Source organism: Macaca mulatta, chromosome 5, assembly GCF_049350105.2.
Source record: "Macaca mulatta isolate MMU2019108-1 chromosome 5, T2T-MMU8v2.0, whole genome shotgun sequence".
Lineage (NCBI taxonomy): Eukaryota > Metazoa > Chordata > Mammalia > Primates > Cercopithecidae > Macaca > Macaca mulatta.
The window spans coordinates 19,518,840-19,536,618 of record NC_133410.1 but is presented as its reverse complement, the minus strand read 5'-3'; the positions used below and the strand labels follow the sequence as shown (position 1 = coordinate 19,536,618).

General features: G+C 34.5%; 1 protein-coding gene across 4 annotated transcripts in view; it reads right to left on the bottom strand.

The window, feature by feature from the left end:
- SLIT2 (slit guidance ligand 2) overlaps window positions 1–17,779 on the bottom strand; it is a 370,465-nt gene that overhangs the window by 127,791 nt on the left and 224,895 nt on the right. For all 4 annotated transcript variants that reach the window (XM_015138091.3, XM_015138093.3, XM_078002599.1 and 1 more), the window contains exons 6-8: window positions 10,220–10,291; window positions 4,702–4,773; window positions 1,973–2,136 (exon numbers count right to left, since the gene is read on the bottom strand). In XM_015138091.3, the coding sequence (XP_014993577.2) occupies window positions 1,973–2,136; window positions 4,702–4,773; window positions 10,220–10,291 (308 nt within the window). The remainder of the gene's footprint in view (window positions 1–1,972; window positions 2,137–4,701; window positions 4,774–10,219; window positions 10,292–17,779) is intronic.

The window sequence follows — 17,779 nt, the reverse complement described above, 5'->3', positions numbered from 1 at the left end:
TGGAAGACAGTGGGGACAGCCCTTTCCAACCTGCCGGGAAAGGGCCCTAGTGGTGGTGATGTGCCAGGAAGAGGCTGCAAGCCAGCTGCTAATCCTATCCCTCTAAACAAGCTCTCAAACTACAAAAATATCCTCAGTCTAAAAAAGAAATGTGAACTTGCCTTCTTCCTCATCTAGAAAACAGAAAGGAAAAAGTGAAGAGAGAAAAAAGTGGTTAGTAACGAACTGTTAGTCATTTCATTATTTAATTTTTTAAAAAAGCAATCAGACATATTGAGAACATTCCATGATCGTACACAAAAATTTTGCTTAGGTTATAAAACGTGAAAAAATACATACAGGGTCTAAAATATAACCATTTAAAAGCATCAAGTACTAGTCACGTCTCCCTACCCCGCCTTTAAAAATCTGTGAACTACTTTTGATGCATTATATGTTTCTTAAAATTTTGTTTTGTTGTATTTTGAACAGATACTTCTGAAGCTGAAGCAGAACCAACCCTATCTATATATAAACAAGATACTATGTATCACTATGTGTGTGTGTGCGCACGCACGTGTGTGTATGTAATCAAACCACCTCCGTTGAGATCCTTGGACTCAACTATATAAACTTCGGCAAGGTTATTCTTTTTCACAGCATTTGAATCTCCAAATATAGAGATATTACATTTCTCATACAGTTGTTATGAGGGAGGTGAAGTGAGGTAAATATATGTGAAATACTTAGGTTGGTGCTTAAGCATATTAAAAAACTCAGTAATCAATTAGCTATTGATTGATATTAGACACAGCCTATGTCTTACTTATTTATTTATTTTATTTATTTTTTGAGGCGGAGTCTCGCTCTGTCGCCCAGGCTGGAGTGCAGTGCTGTGACCTCGGCTCACTGCAAGCTCCGCCTCCCGGGTTCACGCCATTCTCCTGCCTCAGCCTCCCGAGTAGCTGGGACTACAGGTGCCCGCCACCACGCCCGGCTAATTTTTTGTACTTTTAGTAGAGACCGGGTTTCACCGTGTTAGCCAGGATGGTCTCGATCTCCTGACCTCATGATCCGCCCGCCTCGGCCTCCCAAAGTGCTGGGATTACAGGTGTGAGCCACCATGCCGGGCCTATATATATATATATATATATATATATATATATTTTTTTTTTTTTTTGAGATGGAGTTTCTCTGTTATCACCCATGCTGGAGTGCACTGGTGTGATCTCAGCTAACCACAATCTCCACCTCCCAGATTCAAGTGATTCTCCTGTATCTGGGAGATACAGCCTTCCAAGTATCTGGGATTACAGGCATGCACCAGCATGCCCAGCTAATTTTTATAATTTTAGTAAGAACGGGGTTTTGCCATGTTGGCCAGGCTGGCTTGGAACTCCTGACCTCTGGTGATCCGCCCGCCTCTGCCTCCCAAAATGCTGGGATTACACGCGTGGGCCATGGTGCCTGATCCTATGTCTTATTTTTGATTTCAGATTGTTTTTATTAAAGCTGGTCATTTAATATTTGTTTTAAGTAAAACTGAACCATTAGTATACATGTATGCATGGAAAGTATTTTGTTACTTTGCAACTATGGCTGAATTGCTCTTTGAATTTCTTAGCAGGGATCTAGGATTAGCTAATCATTTTTGTTTTCAATTGTTAACATAAAAGTAGCTATAAATCATTATGTAATGGGAAAATAAAAAATCACAAGTAGAGCCATCATTTAGCGATTTTCCATATTTCCCCTGGAGTGGAAACTGAAAAGTGTTTTAGCATAATCTAGATACAAGTAACCAGTACTTGCCAACCGATATAGTAAGGTCTCAGAACATATTTTCACTGGAAAAGAGGATCTCCGTAGAGTGATTAGTGCACAATTGCACATTAGTGAACAACACTGAAACCTTTGAGGCATGCAGCCCTCACATTCTGTTACGTAACGGGATACAATAAACACAATAACATCATTCTTCTTTCTCCCTTACCACTGCAGACAAATTCTCGTTTTTGAACCTCAGCTACATTATGACCTCTCAGGTGGGAGGGGCCCATACACTGAGTGTACAGACCAACCCGGGGCCTTTGGCGAAGCCAGTCGGAGAGCCAGGCCAGGTGGCAGTCACAATACAGGTTGTTTGAATGGAGTCGACTAAATGAGAAAAAAAAGAAGTGTAAAGCAAGAAAACAGAAAGTTGTCATTTCATTAATAATATATACCTTTATTTCTTAACATAGAAGTAAAGCTAAGCAGATTCCAATATAATTATTTTTCCTAAAAATTAAACTAATGTACAATCACAGAATCAAGTCTCTCTTCATTTAGTCTGAACTGAGCAATTTATAGAAACTTGAATATGTCCATAAAATTATGTTTTAAATGAACATATTTCACTTATGTTCATTTAAAAGAGGAAAGAGAAAAAAATAAGTCCAATGCAAATTGCTCCACAGTTCCAACATCCCGAGAGCCAATAGGGATGGGGTGGGAGAGTGGGGAGACTGGGCGAGGGGCAAGTTAGTAAAAGTTGTGGCTCCCAGTTTGAAATATCAATAAGTCCTGCCATTATGAGTCTCTATAGAAACCACTTGTAAAACCTTTTCAGCAGGTCACTTGCATTTTTTGCTGAACAAGACAGAATAATAATTCAATATAAAACACTTTTTTCACATCCTTATTCTGATTTCCTTCTTTTGTTGTTTAATCACAGAAAAGGGATTAGCTCCTTTGGCTCCTGGAGACCTATCCTCAAAGAGCAGCGACTGAAATTAAAAGGCACAAATGGCTGGGAGTGAAGGAATTAAGTGAGTGGCTCTGTGTTGGCAGGATCCACACAAGATCATGGATTGCTTCCAAGTGGCAAATTGCACTTCTCCATTAATAAAATATCAGACAAATGTATCCACTAAATTAGGTAAATGACTTCAAACTGGCTTTTCTGTTTTCTCAAACTAAAGAAAAGGACATCCAAAGCTATAAATCAAAGCACTATTCCCAGAACCATCTATGACACAGTAATACCATTTTAGTCCTTTTAAGCTGATGTGTTCAATTCTAACCCAATAACAGTAATGGATATTAAAACATGGAACTCAGTCCAGAAAGATAATTAGACCATAAAAATGGAATTTTTAAGTAGCGATGATACTGTAGAATAATGACCCAACCAAAGCAAAGGAATTTAAAGTTAAGTGACTGCTTTGCATTCTCCTTGAGCTTGTAGATAAGGAACACAATTCTTTGCTTCGAAACTAGAAGGCGTACCACAGAACAAAAAGCTACATTTTGGGAAAGATGGGTGTCCTCTGGCTCGGTTTGCTTGGAAGTTGAAGTTCTGTCCTTTGGAAGCCACAGAGGCGCACATTCCATATCCTTGTACTCTAAATATTTCCATCTAAACCAAGCACATTACAAAAATTCTAATTATGTGTGCACAAACTTGAAACGAGAAAAGAATGTAAAAATTGAAAAACCTGATTAGTAAGACAGACTCATGAATTTCTACAAGAACATAAGGGACACTGTCAAAAAAATTCAGATGAATGTTTTTACAATTTCGTTGGCTTTGTTTTTGCAAAGATTGAAAGCTTGATCAATTTCTTTTTTTAAAAAAAAATGCCTGAAGTTAATGGGAAATTATAGTTTTGAGTGAATTGGGCTGTTAATTCAGTCAGATTAGTCTCATTCTGATAGCCCCAAGAATACAGAATTTAGCTATGTCTGTATACTTGTAGAATTCCTTTATTTTGCTAAATAATATTCCAAGGAAATTATAATGATGTGTTATTACACACAGAGTTAGATTTCAGTAAGAAAAAAATGACATTAAAATTGGTATTGCCTAGTTCATTAAAAAGCTGGTAATTCAAAATTTGTATTACAAAAAGAAAATTAATGTTTTCCAGTTACAAGCCATCAGAAAATGAGGAATATTTTGAAAATCTAATCAAAATATATTTACCCAACTTAAAAACCCTTTTTTTCCCAAGAAGTCTGATGCTTTGGTTTTGTTTCCAATCATGTCCTACATGTTATATGTAATATACTTTTTTTAGGTCAAGGTGATTCTGAAATTCAGTTCAAATGAGATTTACCTCTGAAATTCTATAACTTAAAGTCCACCCTGGGCTTTAAGGATTTTAAAGCCTACTCTGGGCTTTAAGGATTACTTTTTCTTCAAGAGAAAAGAAATAGCTATAGTCAATACTTTATTAGACCAAAAATATCTTAATGTCCATCTGTAACCCCAAAAAAGATACTTTTAAATATAAGTGCTGACACAACCTTAATTATAGAAGGACTAGAGGGTGATGCTATAATTTCACGTTATAAGGAATGTTGGAGAACCAGTTTAGCTTTATTAGGTCTGCTTGCAGTACAGCAATAAAATCATAAAGATTTCCCATTTATCATTTCTGACAGCCAATCAAGGAGTCTTCCATTTCTTAATGAAATGTGACCTCCACAATAGCTCAAAGTAAATGTTTTTTTTTTTTAACTCCAAAGTTCCCATAATGCATATCATTTAAAAGAAATCTTTCCAGTTTCCAGAATAATAGCTCATTCCCACAAATATCATATCTAGTCTTTTCCCAAGTTGGGTTTTCCTTGTCTACCTTGTAAGCTAGTGGTCCCATCCTTTGCTTACTGAATATGTTATTTAAGGGGAAGCTTTAATTGATTAATATGACCTTTACATATATTGTGACTACTTACAAAGTCCTAAGTTTAGGCATATGGTTGAAACTTGCCACAGAAAGTCTAGTAATGTTGTTATTGTTGAGAGTGCTGTAGAATTAAAAAGAAAAGTTAGAATTTTTAGATACAAAATTGATTGATCATTTTACATACTAACATAGAGAAAATGTCTTGTACTATGCTTATGCAGGACAGCTACCTGGTAGAGATGACACAGAGAATACACTACTCTATAGACAAGTTGATAAATAATTTTCATAATTTAACGTTACTGTACATTTTGTTTTATTCAACATTTACTACAAATTTATGGCTTCATTCATAGCATGTTTGACTATTCACATTCTACTTTATGTACCTTGTGCATGCATGTCTATTTATGATATTGGTTAAGAAATAAACACAGGATAGTTACAGTTGGCAAATATGCCCAATTACATTTCCGTAGAGTGGCATTATGTGTAATTAGTGTCCATGAGTCAATAAGCGTATTTGAATTAATATTCTCTTACTGAATTCTCATAGCAACAATACAGAATCATTCTTGTCAGGCCTTGGAACAGAGTCCTGATAACTATTATTTACCGCAGACATTAGCCACTGCTGTAATTTGAGTGGAGACAGCTATATCTATATCTGGTACTTGTATCATGTGGGGATGAAGTAACTTGCTGTAGCACCATGTTAAAAGATTAATCCATTCTAATGGTTTTTAGTTGCAGTAGCATATATTGGCCTTTGTTTACTGCTGTGTGGCAGCAATCATGGTTTCTTGAGGTAGCAGATTCAGGAATATGTGTGGTGAAGAGAGTTATGGTGAAAATAAATATCATCCTTACTTTTCCCACAATGCAACATTATTAGTTTTATTATTATTATTATTGATTATTTCTACTTCTACTACTACTCATTCATTCATCAAATATTTCCTGAATGGCTATTATTTTATGGTAACATGGAGTATTATAAAAATAAATCAGACATAAATCCTGTCCTAAAATAGCATACAGTCCAGCTGGGGAGATGAATTGGACAAATTACAAAAACTAGTTAGGCTAAGACATGAGCTTTCTTCATCCTTCAGAAAAATCTGGTTGTGATAAGAAAGTGGTAGAAGTTATCCCAGGGGTATACAAGTAAAGTGTGGACATGGAAAGCAATTCTAAGACTGGGAGAGACTGAAGGTACACATTGAGGTGGTGACTAAAGAAGGCAAGTTCCTCTGAAGGAGGCAGGAGAAAGCATCAATGGTCCTGGTGGATGAAGTTGATATTGGACAAGGGTTTGAATGAGAGGTTGCAAGTTCACTGTAGGGCCTGAGCAGAGAACAGAAATGAGAGAAGCAGGCCACGTGCAAAAATATACAATGATGGGCAAGAAAGATGGAAGAAAGCAGTTGGGGATGGTGAAGAATATGGTAAGCTAGCAATGATAGTCTCTCTTGTGGCAGATAATGTCCAGCTCCAATGGACTATTGACCTGCTGTAAGGGAGGGATGTAAAACAATCAGATTTTCCAAGGGAAGTTAGAAATAAAAAGTTTTAGATCTTTCTAATGTTTAAATAGTGGCAACTAATTAAAATATTTCAAACAGTCTGTAGACTACTTATGTTTGAGCTACACAAAATATATTTTTGAGGCCACTTTGGGCCAGTTGGTGGCTCTGGTTATCAATGGTGCATTCAGAAGTCAAGGGAATGATAAAAACTTTTTGGTAAAACATGGCATGTCAGCTACAGACCTAGATCATGCATGGACCCTCTTTACTACCTTGTTTTGCAATGTATTGAATTATATAAGAACTATTCTAAGTGATTTGAATTAAGTCACACAAACTAAACCACTTTATGGGGGACCTACAGAGCACTGGATTTGTTGGCTCAGTTTATCTAAAAGCTTTTAGCATTTTCCTATGTGCAGGTGAAATGAGATGTCTTTTTCAAATGCCATTAAAATATATCCTGATGTTTGAATGCAAAGGTTAAACTTCTCAATGGGATTTGCTTTCAGATGATCCCTTTTCCCATCTTCAAAATTTATACTGAATTAATATGGCTAAAATCTTTATAGTATACAGTATTCTGAAATATGACTTTGGGAATAAATTGTTTTAAGTACTTCACACGGAGAAGACATGCATTAATTTTGAACTATAGTTTCTTCTATCTCCATGCAAAGGAAAATTTTCATTGAGTGCCAAAGACTTCAGTTATCAATTTGAAATCTTTTCTCAGAATGTTAGTTCACATAATGCAACTAAAGGAAGACATTATCTTAGTATTTTATTCAGTACTGATGCTGGAAAGAAGTACTGATACTGATACCCAATGTCTGAAAAATATGCAGAACGAACAAAATTATTTTAAAAATTAATAATAAATATAAGTGTTAAGTATGATTACTTGTATATGTTACCGCTATGGTCAACTTCTATTCTGAAATAATGGAAACTTACATATTGTACTTATTTAGTTGTGAATATTTTCTCCCATGTGTAAGTCTATTTCTGTCTTCAACTTCAAGATTTTCTTTGTAATGAGTAAATATTCTAATACAAAAGACATCTTGATGTATAAATATTAGCCTGTATAATCATGGAGCACCTCTCACACTTATATCTTGATTTAGTCATCTTACTCCCTTACCACCATGCATATCGCTTGGCAGATAGTTTGGTATTTAGTGGATACGAATCACTATGATTAAATTAAATTAAATTATGTCCATTCTGTGAAAAAGAAAAACAAACATGTAAAAGCAGCAATTGAAGGGATATATATCATTTCTGAGTCCAGTGTCCAAAGAAAGGGAAAATATTGATCAAGATTTAGTTTCCAATGTTATTTTTGAGACAGTATCTAAATATTAAGAAAATAAGCAGTTACCTCTAAATCCTACAAATCAGAATCTGACAATAAACCAGTTCTCCATGAATGTGCAAGTGTTAAACTGCTTCCTTGCTTTCATCTACCTTAGATTTTCACTTGACTTCTTGGACTCTATTCACTCTTTGTACACTCATATATATCCTAATTTAATATACTTTCATCAATGACTGAGGGCGATTACCTCAATTTCTCCCATCTAGCTTCAGTATAGCCATACATTCACAAATGGTTCAAAGAATAAAATTTTAAAAAATCTAAAACCCTTGGAATCTGAAATTTAAGGCAATGTGTACGTTAATGTTCCTTCATTATTTCCACATAAGTCAGTACATCCTAAAGAGTCACAAATGGTAAAAATTAGCAAAACAGACAAGTCATCTTTCTAGAACCCTTCTTAATGCAAACTCTCTTAAGCTCTTGACCAAACATTTATAATAGGTAAACTTTTGTTGTATTTCACAATTGATGTGGGCTTCATAAATTCTCGTCTTTTCAGTGGTCCAATTTTGGCTCATTTATCAACTGATTTTTCTAAGGGTTGTTTAAAGTATGAGGATTGAAAAAAAAACATTTAAAGTAATGTCTGCTCAACTTTATAAAATTTTAATATAAAATATTTCAATCTTTTTAGAAGAAATTTACATTGTCTTCTATCATATGCTAATTTTTATTATTTCTTCAACAAATAAACTCTGACCAATATATACTTCTTTAAGATGTATATATTAAGGTCCTCAAAAGAGTTTCCAAGATTTTGGATTTCTATTTTAATTCCATGAACCATAAAACGTCACCCTTTGGTGTGTTTCCTCATTTTTGCTAAAGTCATTTTTTAGATATTTTGATTAATCATGACAATCAAAATGTATGAGATGACTGTGTTTTCATAAACGTACTGCCTCTGACGACAACGATATTAGTTTATAGAAAATAAGCAAATATAGTTATTGTATTTGTGGGTAAAAGATTTCAGTGCCTAGCACAGTGTTCATTCCACCTTATAAAATATACACAGTAGGTATTCAATACATTTATGTGTATATATACATATATTGAATAAATACACTGAATAACTACATATTTAAAAATAATTTAAGTTTTTTGAAAACTTAATAACAAGGTAGTTTACGGGATTCAATTCATCCAAGATAGTCAGTAAACTTTGCATAAAATGATTGGTATCATTCATATTTCTAGTTAGGAACATTGGTTTAATAATACATTTTTCGCTTGATCAGCTCTGTCTGATTAACTCTTGTGGTAGTCTCTTCATCGATGAAATTTAGTGACGCTGACTATGGTTTTGCCATGAGACCACTACTATGAAATCATTCTAATTATTCTGACTCTGAGATACCATCAGTGAGCTTTGTATATTAAAAATGGTTCTGGTAAACAATTTAAATAGTGGTCTTAAAGCTAAAATGTATATGATAAGCACTTTGAATATTTTTCCGATAGAAACTTAGACCATTATCAATAGAAACAAAGGTGGCCTCTCCTGTAGTTAGAGAGTAGTCTATATTTTTATGTTTCACATTTTATCCCAATCAATTCATTCATACATACATATCTTTTAAAATAATTAATAACTCATTACACTACACAGCTGGGAATTCTATTGTCTTGAAATTAAAACCAAAACCACATAAAAATACTGATAAAATAAGCCATTCTAGCTGAAAGATTAATTTATTTTCAGAATTATATTCCATTCCTGAAACTAGATTTATAAAGTAATGAATCCATTTTTTGTTGGGAAGAGGAAGGATTTTATGATTTCTCGATAACTTTTAACAAATTGACTAAAAACACACTCACATTTAATTCAATTTTAGATTTCTGACTAAATTTGTCAAGGATGAAATAAGGCAGAGAAAAATATTTTAATTTGTGGAGGAATTGTAAGTGTATTTAAAGAGCTACAAATGTGGATTTTGGCTGAAAAAATTCAAAAAAATGTATAGGCGGCATATGATGCTTTAGTAACTACAGTTTTCATTAAAATTTGTAATTTCATTAAAATTAATAAGTCATTGACCAATAGAGGTTACTTAGTTGCCTCTAACCAATTTTGTCAGTCATGTCTACCCAGCGAGAAAAGAAGGTTGCCCATTATAATTCAAGTCTGTATGTTGTACGTTACAAAGTCAGTAGTGAAGACTTGAAAATGGATCTAATGGGTGGTTTATTAACCTTAGGAAGCAGATTTCAAAGTATTCTTACAAAAATAATGTTAAATCACCTGGTTAAAAATTTTATTTTTTTAATGAGAAACTGTGTTTCTATTGCCTAACAACGACAAATTATTCCAAGATATCAGATACTAAGAGGGTTTTTTATGTTATTTTTCCTATAAAGTTGATTTTACCTCAATATTTAGCAATGATAAATTCTATGAATCTTATAAAACTATTTATACGAACATTTGAGTGATCTTAGACAATTTTACCTAACATACAGATATGGTACGCAAGGTTTTGCACACACGCATTTAGACTCTTCCCTGTATTCACCATGAATTATTTAAGGTATCTCTTGAGAGACTATTTTGACAACAGGTTTTAAGCTAGCAGATAAGCTTCCACATTTGTCCTGTCCAGACACAAAGCCCCCATTAAAAGAGTAAGAGAAATAGCAGTACTTACAGCACTTCCAGGTCCCGGAGAGCCCTGAATGCCCCATCTTCAATACAGCTGATCTGGTTGTAATCCAGTTGCCTGTTAAATAGATTATGAAAATCTATGTAGAAGGGATGGACAGTAGCTGGGGTAGGTGATGGGAAGTTTCCTGAAGGGTCTATGATACCCTGGACACACTCACTGAAGTGCCCTCACAAACACACTCATCTGCTTACGAATGTCATAAGCCATTCTAGCCTCTATGCCGCCACTGAAATCTCTTTTTGTTCTGAACTGTCTGTGCAAATAGCAGCCCTTGGAAAGCTCCAGTAAATAATAACTGCACCTTATATTAAATGCCATAGGAATGCAATTTCATTACATCAAGAAAAGCTATCCATTAAGAGCTTTCAGCGTCATCTTGCTGAAACAATTTCATTAAGGTAAAGGACTGTAAATCACTTAATGTCACATGCACCCCCTCAGTGACCTAACAGAATCCATTTATCAGAGAAGCCCAGCTGCATGTTAATTTCACTATCCTTGGCATGAAAGAGCAACATTACTTTTAGGTTTCCTTCTTTTAAAAGCAGTTTTCCTTCAAGAACTCCAAATCGAAAAAGGGAACTGATGTCCCATATAGCTTGCTCTTATTCCCAACCAGAAATACACTTTAGAAAGCTAGTAATTGTTCTATATTAAATGTCACTATTCTAGTAATTCACATTCTTTATCATTATATGTAAATACTCTGCATTGTAAATACAGCATACTTTTGAATTAAGGAACTTCCAGAATTATATCGCTCTCCAGAAGATAGGTTTTAAAGTATTAAATAACAATTTTGCTTTTTAAAATGATGCTAATTTTGGTTAAAGCCACTAAGAAACATATACTGCAGGCACACCATAAAAACACTACATGTTTCTATGGTAAAAAGCCTAAAAGCTGTATCAGCTAAATTCTAAATAATGCATCATTGAAGTAAATGAATCTTCCTCAATATCTTAAGCACTTGTTAAAATTCATAGTACAAAAAAAGAATGCTCCAAACTTGGTTATGTCTGCTTTTCCTGCTGCTTGTTGTGGAATTAAAATTTCCTTGTTCGTATTGAGCCTTCTACTTGGTTGAAGTTAACAGTGGAGTACTATATTGTATCTGTACTACACTCTTTTTTTTTTTCCCCAAACAAGCAGTTGTTGTTTAAATATAGTAGCTTGAATGTTAGAGATGTTATTATTTCAGTTAAAAAAGTATTTTAACGTTTCACTTGAGATAGAAACAAAATGTTTCACGGAAGAGGCGAGTTTTCAGCTCTGCAGGCACTGGGTGAGAGAATGTGGATGAACAGGAGTAAGATTATGATCATAATACAGATGTATCCTGTCCTTGTTTCAAGTTCAGCATTCACTGAAAGGGCTAATTCATATCTGAGGTCTGTTCGTAAAGAACTGTTTGAACATTTCTACAAAATAGTGGTTACTCTCACAAGACTACTGAATAAAGGTGCAATGATTTAAGCCAGTGACTTTCAGAGGGGCCTCTTCAAGTTCCTCACTTTAGAAATTATGTATATAGACAATGTCTCATGAAATATACATCTCATTTGTAAGAAGATCTCTAGGGGACACAATCATACACAAGGCTACCTTGATGTCATGCAAATGGTACAATTTAGGACATGCAATATTAACAAAGGTGCGCCCCAAGGAAGATACAATTTTATTGCTTGTATAAGCTTAATTTATAAAACTTAAGGTTTTCCCCAAATCATAGCTAACATCCATGCTACTACAATAGCCTAAATCATTTCTACTTATTAAGACGTAATGCAGAAGTATTTTATTTTCTAAGAAGACATTTAAAGTCTCATGATGTAATATGGCTGCTGTGGTTCCAAGAAAACACTTACATTCTTGAGTACTTTTGATTTTTACAGATTAAATTCATTTAACAATTAAGTTAATAGCCTTTTTATTTTAAAGTGCTATATATATATATATATATATCTACACTACTATTCTCTAACCTCTTGAACAATTTATCAAAGCCATTTAAATTAGTACAATGGCATAAAGTGTTACCCCTGACACACTACAAAAGAGAAATTGTTTCCAGACAAATTGGCAAAATCTTTTAATGCTATCAAATTTGCCTAATGCAGTCTCCAGGTTAATCTGTAAAAGGGTGAGCTGTATGTTTGCCCATATCTTATTATCTTTAGCTGTCAATGTATAAATCAATGCTGACACAGCTTCTTCTAAATCATGCACACGATACACAAAGGGGAACCTCCAGCATGCCAGAAAGCACTCAAGCAAACCTTGTCCTACAAGGACTGGAAGGCCGACAACTTTCCTTACAGGAGCAGAAGTTGAGATGCTGCTGGAAACTTTGGTAATTTCACTGTTCTTTAACATTGCTCATGGTTACATGCTTCTTCATATTCTTAACAGAAATCTAAGCCCTTATTGGTGCTAAACCATTAAGAATATTTGGTTTCCATAGGACTGATGTTTTCTTTAAAAGTTCTCTGAATACTGTTGCATCTGAGTCCACATATTTCCTGAACATGAAGGTATTTCATGAAGTTACTCATATGAAAGGACAATCCAAGTTAAACAAGTGAATAATTCTTACATTAATCTGTCAATTTCGTGATATTCAAAGGAAGGTTTACACAAAGTGTTGTGCTCGTATGACTGCTCATGAGAAAATCTCTCCCAACAGACCTCCATTTGTCTGTATGTGGTTCAAGATAAACAGTGTCAAAACTACGCAACAATGTAATTTATTTCAGGGTTTCTGGACTACTTAGCCGCCCTCTTTGTTTTGCCCTGCTCATTCCCTTCTCCACTACCTTTCAAGCCCTGCCTACTTCTGGCTTCTGTAAACAGGAAAGGATCTGTTCTCTGCCATACCTTTAGTGACAGGCTGGCCTTTAGATGTGATTTCCAATTGTGCCATGAAATTATTCTGAATTAAGAAAATAACAAGGAGACTTTTTCACTTCTCCAAAAAAATTATGCTTCAACTATTCACTAAGACATAGTGTAAATTTGCAGATCATTAAAGAGATTTGGATGTTAAGGGCAGAAGTATCATAAGTGGTTTTTTTCAGACCTTCGGCTGACCTAACTTAGCACATACTTTTGTGTCTTCATCTCCCTTATTTCCTGACTCCAATCTTCCCTTTGGCTTCTATTCAAATTCCAAATTGCCTTTCTATGCAATCCTTTGCTGTCCAAGTGTGTACATTTGTGTTTTGAAGAACTGCTTTAATCTTATGGAAATGATGGGGTTAAGAAGAATAATATTCATGATCTTGGCCGGGAACGGTGGCTCACGCCTACAATCCCAGCACTATAGGAGGCCGAGGCGGGTGGATCACCCAAGGTCAGGATTTCGAGACCAGCCTGGCCAACATGGTGAACTCCATCTCTATTAAAAATACAAAAATTAGCCAGGCGTGGTGGTGGGCACCTGTAATCCCAGCTACTAGGAAGGAGGCAGGAGAATCGCTTGAACCCAGGAGGTGGAGGTTGCAGTGAGCCAAAATCGCACCTTGTGACATTGCACTCCTACCTGGGCAACAAGAGCAAAACTCCATGTCTTAAAAAGAAAAAAAGAAGAATATTCATGATCTCTCAATATTAACATTCTTTGATTTTTTTTTTTTGATGGTAGGACGTATATCTTTGACACCCTAGAATAACTCTAGATAGTCCATTTTGATTTTTACCAGCACTGGTAAATGTAGTCTTACATAATGCAGTGTGTTGATGGACTCCATACATTAAGAGATACCACTCTATGCCTCAGGTGCAAAAAGTTCTGAAGCTCATCTGATTTTCTTTAATACTAAAAATAATTTGTCCTAGTTTCAAATTTTGATTTATTCTGGGTATGGGGGACAATATACAATCTTGCTAAATATAAATTTTACAAATAGGTATATTAAATGACAAAACGGTTAAACATTTGTTTACTTGGCATCCTGAAACAGTTAGAGATGCCAGTCCATCATTTAGGTTTTCGTAAAGAATTTCCTGTTTTATTCTTTTAAAATATGGATATCATACTGCATTTGAATTACATATACAACACTTAGATTAATAACATATATAAAACTGCAATAATTTCAATCAGTGTGTTCCTACCCATAGCAAATTCATGTTTTACTGCAGCATCCAAGTTATAAGTTCTCATAACTAATAGGTTTTTTGGTAAGAATTAGATGACACATAAAATGTACTTAACTGTAACAATGTAGAACATAGCAATCTTTAATAATTTCTAAGCCAATCAGGATCTCTCAATGTCTCAACAAAATTATTATAACTATGCTCCAATTTTGTATTGTTTTGTTTCATTTAAGGTGCTAGAAATAGTTTACTTCATGTTCATATTATTATTGTAAGATAGCAAACTCCAAAACTATAGTTGACTTAAGACACATCAAAATGGCTAAAATCAATATGAAGGAATAACAATTTTTCACTATTGTCAAGAAACGAAATAAAACATATAAACCACATGGGAGAAAAGAATAAAAAAGCTCTACATATATGAGCGTGGTCTCTTCTCCTTCTTCCTATATATGTATAAACTTCAAGTCAATACAAATGTCTATATATATCAATATTTATGCCAATCATGGCTCTTAAAGAGTAGCCCCAGATACAAATTATGATATAGATTATAAGAAAAATAAAAATCGATCCATATACATGTACATCCTTGACATAAGTTTCAGCAACTATATCCTTTATCTCTGCATAAAAGCAGATCAGTATTAACTTGAAAACTGGTAAAGAAAGCAATTAAGGTAAGGACCATGCTGAGGACCCCAAAGTAATTTACATTATGTGAGAATTTAATCCTTTTAAATCTTTCAGGCAACAATTTGCTATTCTCATAGGAATAAAGAATCTCAGTTTTTATAGGAATAGCCTATGGTATAAAGTTATGTAAGTTTGTCAGTTTGGGGGGAAGAAGCAACAGATAGCAGTTGTAGAGATGGGGGGCGGGGATCCTGTTTTAACATCATTTGAGGGAAGGACAACTAAACTGACGTTAAGTCCTAGGAATTGTAAGTAAACTAATCAAAAGTGGTAGAAACTGAAAATGATAATAATAATTGCTAACATTTAATGAATTCATAGCGTATAGCAGGGTCTGTAGATACGTCATCTCATTATTCCTCATGATAACTTGGGAAGGAGAAATTAGCATCATCTGGATTTTGAGACTGTGAGGCTTACTGAAGTTCAGTAAGTTATACATGGCAGACAGCAAACAGTCTGTGAAGTTTTCATTGGAATGGAGATGCATGTGTTGCCAGAACTCCCTCTCAATACATAGTGGGTCAGGAAAAAGACTCAGGAGCTTTTTGTTCTCCAAATGGGGGTTTCAGCTAAATCAGTGATGACTATGGAAGAGACCAGCACAGGAAAAGTACTCTAGAATGTTAGAAAAGACAGAGACTATTCTAGGCTGATGTACTCATGAAATAAAGGGGGAAAAAAAAACCCCCAAAACCTTAGATCCTTAAAAAATGGATACAATCTAATTAGACAGAAAATAAAGTGGGTATTTCCTATGGAGGTAATGGGTCTATCAAAGAATAGTTGTGAGCAGAGGCACTACAATGTTCACAGTGAATGTCTGCAATAAAGAGGCCATTCTGGCTTGAGCAAAGAGCTTCTGTACAGATTGAAGGGAAGAAGGGGCTAGGAGCCTGGGTCAAAGTCAGGATATTAGGACCAGTCAGAATGACTAAAGAGACTGGATGTTACAGCATTTAATAATCATCTCTGCTCTTTCACGAAAGAATCTGTAATTCTCATAGATACTGTAGAACTAGGCAACATTCTGCCTAGTTCTAGAGTTCCTGTATCTAGGATACTTATAGATACTATAGAACTGGCAACATTATGCCCTATGCCCAGGGTTTTGCCATAGTGTCTATAACAAAGGCACTTTAAAACAACTTTTTAAATAAACTGAATACTTTTAAACCGTGTAGTGATGGGATAATAAACAATACTTTATGAAAAAAATCTGGCAATCTTGTTAAAATTATCTAATGAGAATATAAACTAGAGGTCATAATTCAATTAGCAGGCTATTACATGAGTTCAGGGGTCACAAAGTGTGCTCTTCAGTGTTAAAGATGCAAAAAATCAAAGGTCCATTCTGTCTTATGAGATGATATAGCAGCCACGGCACGATTATGCCAATTCATATTTTGTAAATATGTGAATTGAATTCCCAATTACTGAAACAGACTGTCTTGTGTTTTGTGTTATTTTGTTTTGTTCTAGAAAGGATTTATGAAGAAATATTGTTAGATTACATTTTTACATGACAAAATGCATTATTGAAGAAAAACTGCTGAAAGCACTCTGAAGACAAAGCAAAATGCAAACATGGAGAAGTTATTGGTAGCAAACTTCATCATAGTTGTTGGGGATTATCACAATTCATTGTGCTTTCAGAGGGAGTGCAACCAGGCAAAATACAGGACCATGGACAGTTCCCATAGTACTGATGGGGACTTCTGCTGAGCTACTAATTTTTCTTTTATATATGAATGCCTGAGACAACCCCTTTTTATTTAGGTACATAGGAAATGAAGGTAAGTTTCATTTCAGAAAGGCAATAAAAGACCTTACCTTCATTTACTATCTATCTAAGTAAAAAGCCCTCCCTACAGGTTTGTTCAGAAGGTTCTATACCACACTGAAGACCTATTTAAGAGTAAGGATAGCAATCCCTGTGGATGAGAAACCAACCTACCATTTACAGTCTCTTCAGCTTCAGGTTTACTGAAAATACTCTAGGAAGGAGCTAGGGGCATGGATATTTACAGTTTTGATCTGATACCAACGGATTTGAAATAAAATCCAATGAATTAAACAGAAAAACTAACAGATTAAAGAAGACATTTTGCAATTATGATTTAACTTACATGACAAACCTAATGAGGTCTTGCATTTGCCTGGTAAAATTTACAAACCCTCTTTTCTCTGTCTGTTACATACTGATTCTATATCAAGTGAGCAACCCTTGCTCTCTTATCATTAGGAATTATGTAGATGACAGTGAAAACTAGAAAAGAGATATTTAAAGTGAGAAAAAAATTTAAAACGTGATGAAATATGTAAGTATCTCTGTGTATCTGGGATAGAACTGTGAGTTTTCCTTCTATGGGTTCTAATGGATCCATAGATACAAAACTTGAAAATGACAGAGTTCCAACAGAAAAACAAAATTTCTAACTGATGTAAATAGCTCTGTAACAAAACAGAGATGAACTGACTCTATCCTGTTTGCCAAATCGTTTTATGTTAATAAATAATGTATTCCAAATTGGGCGACTTCTTTCCTAAAATGTCAGAGGAATATATATATTTATTGTCCAAATGATATTTTTGCTTACCTAAAGAGAATCATGCTGAATCATCCTGTGACTCAAAACCTTGTCTAAAAAGTAATGCATGTACAAAAAAGAATACAAATATTTTCCCCAACATATTTTTTACCAAGAAGCACTTTGTTTCTGGAAAAGGATTATAAGACTC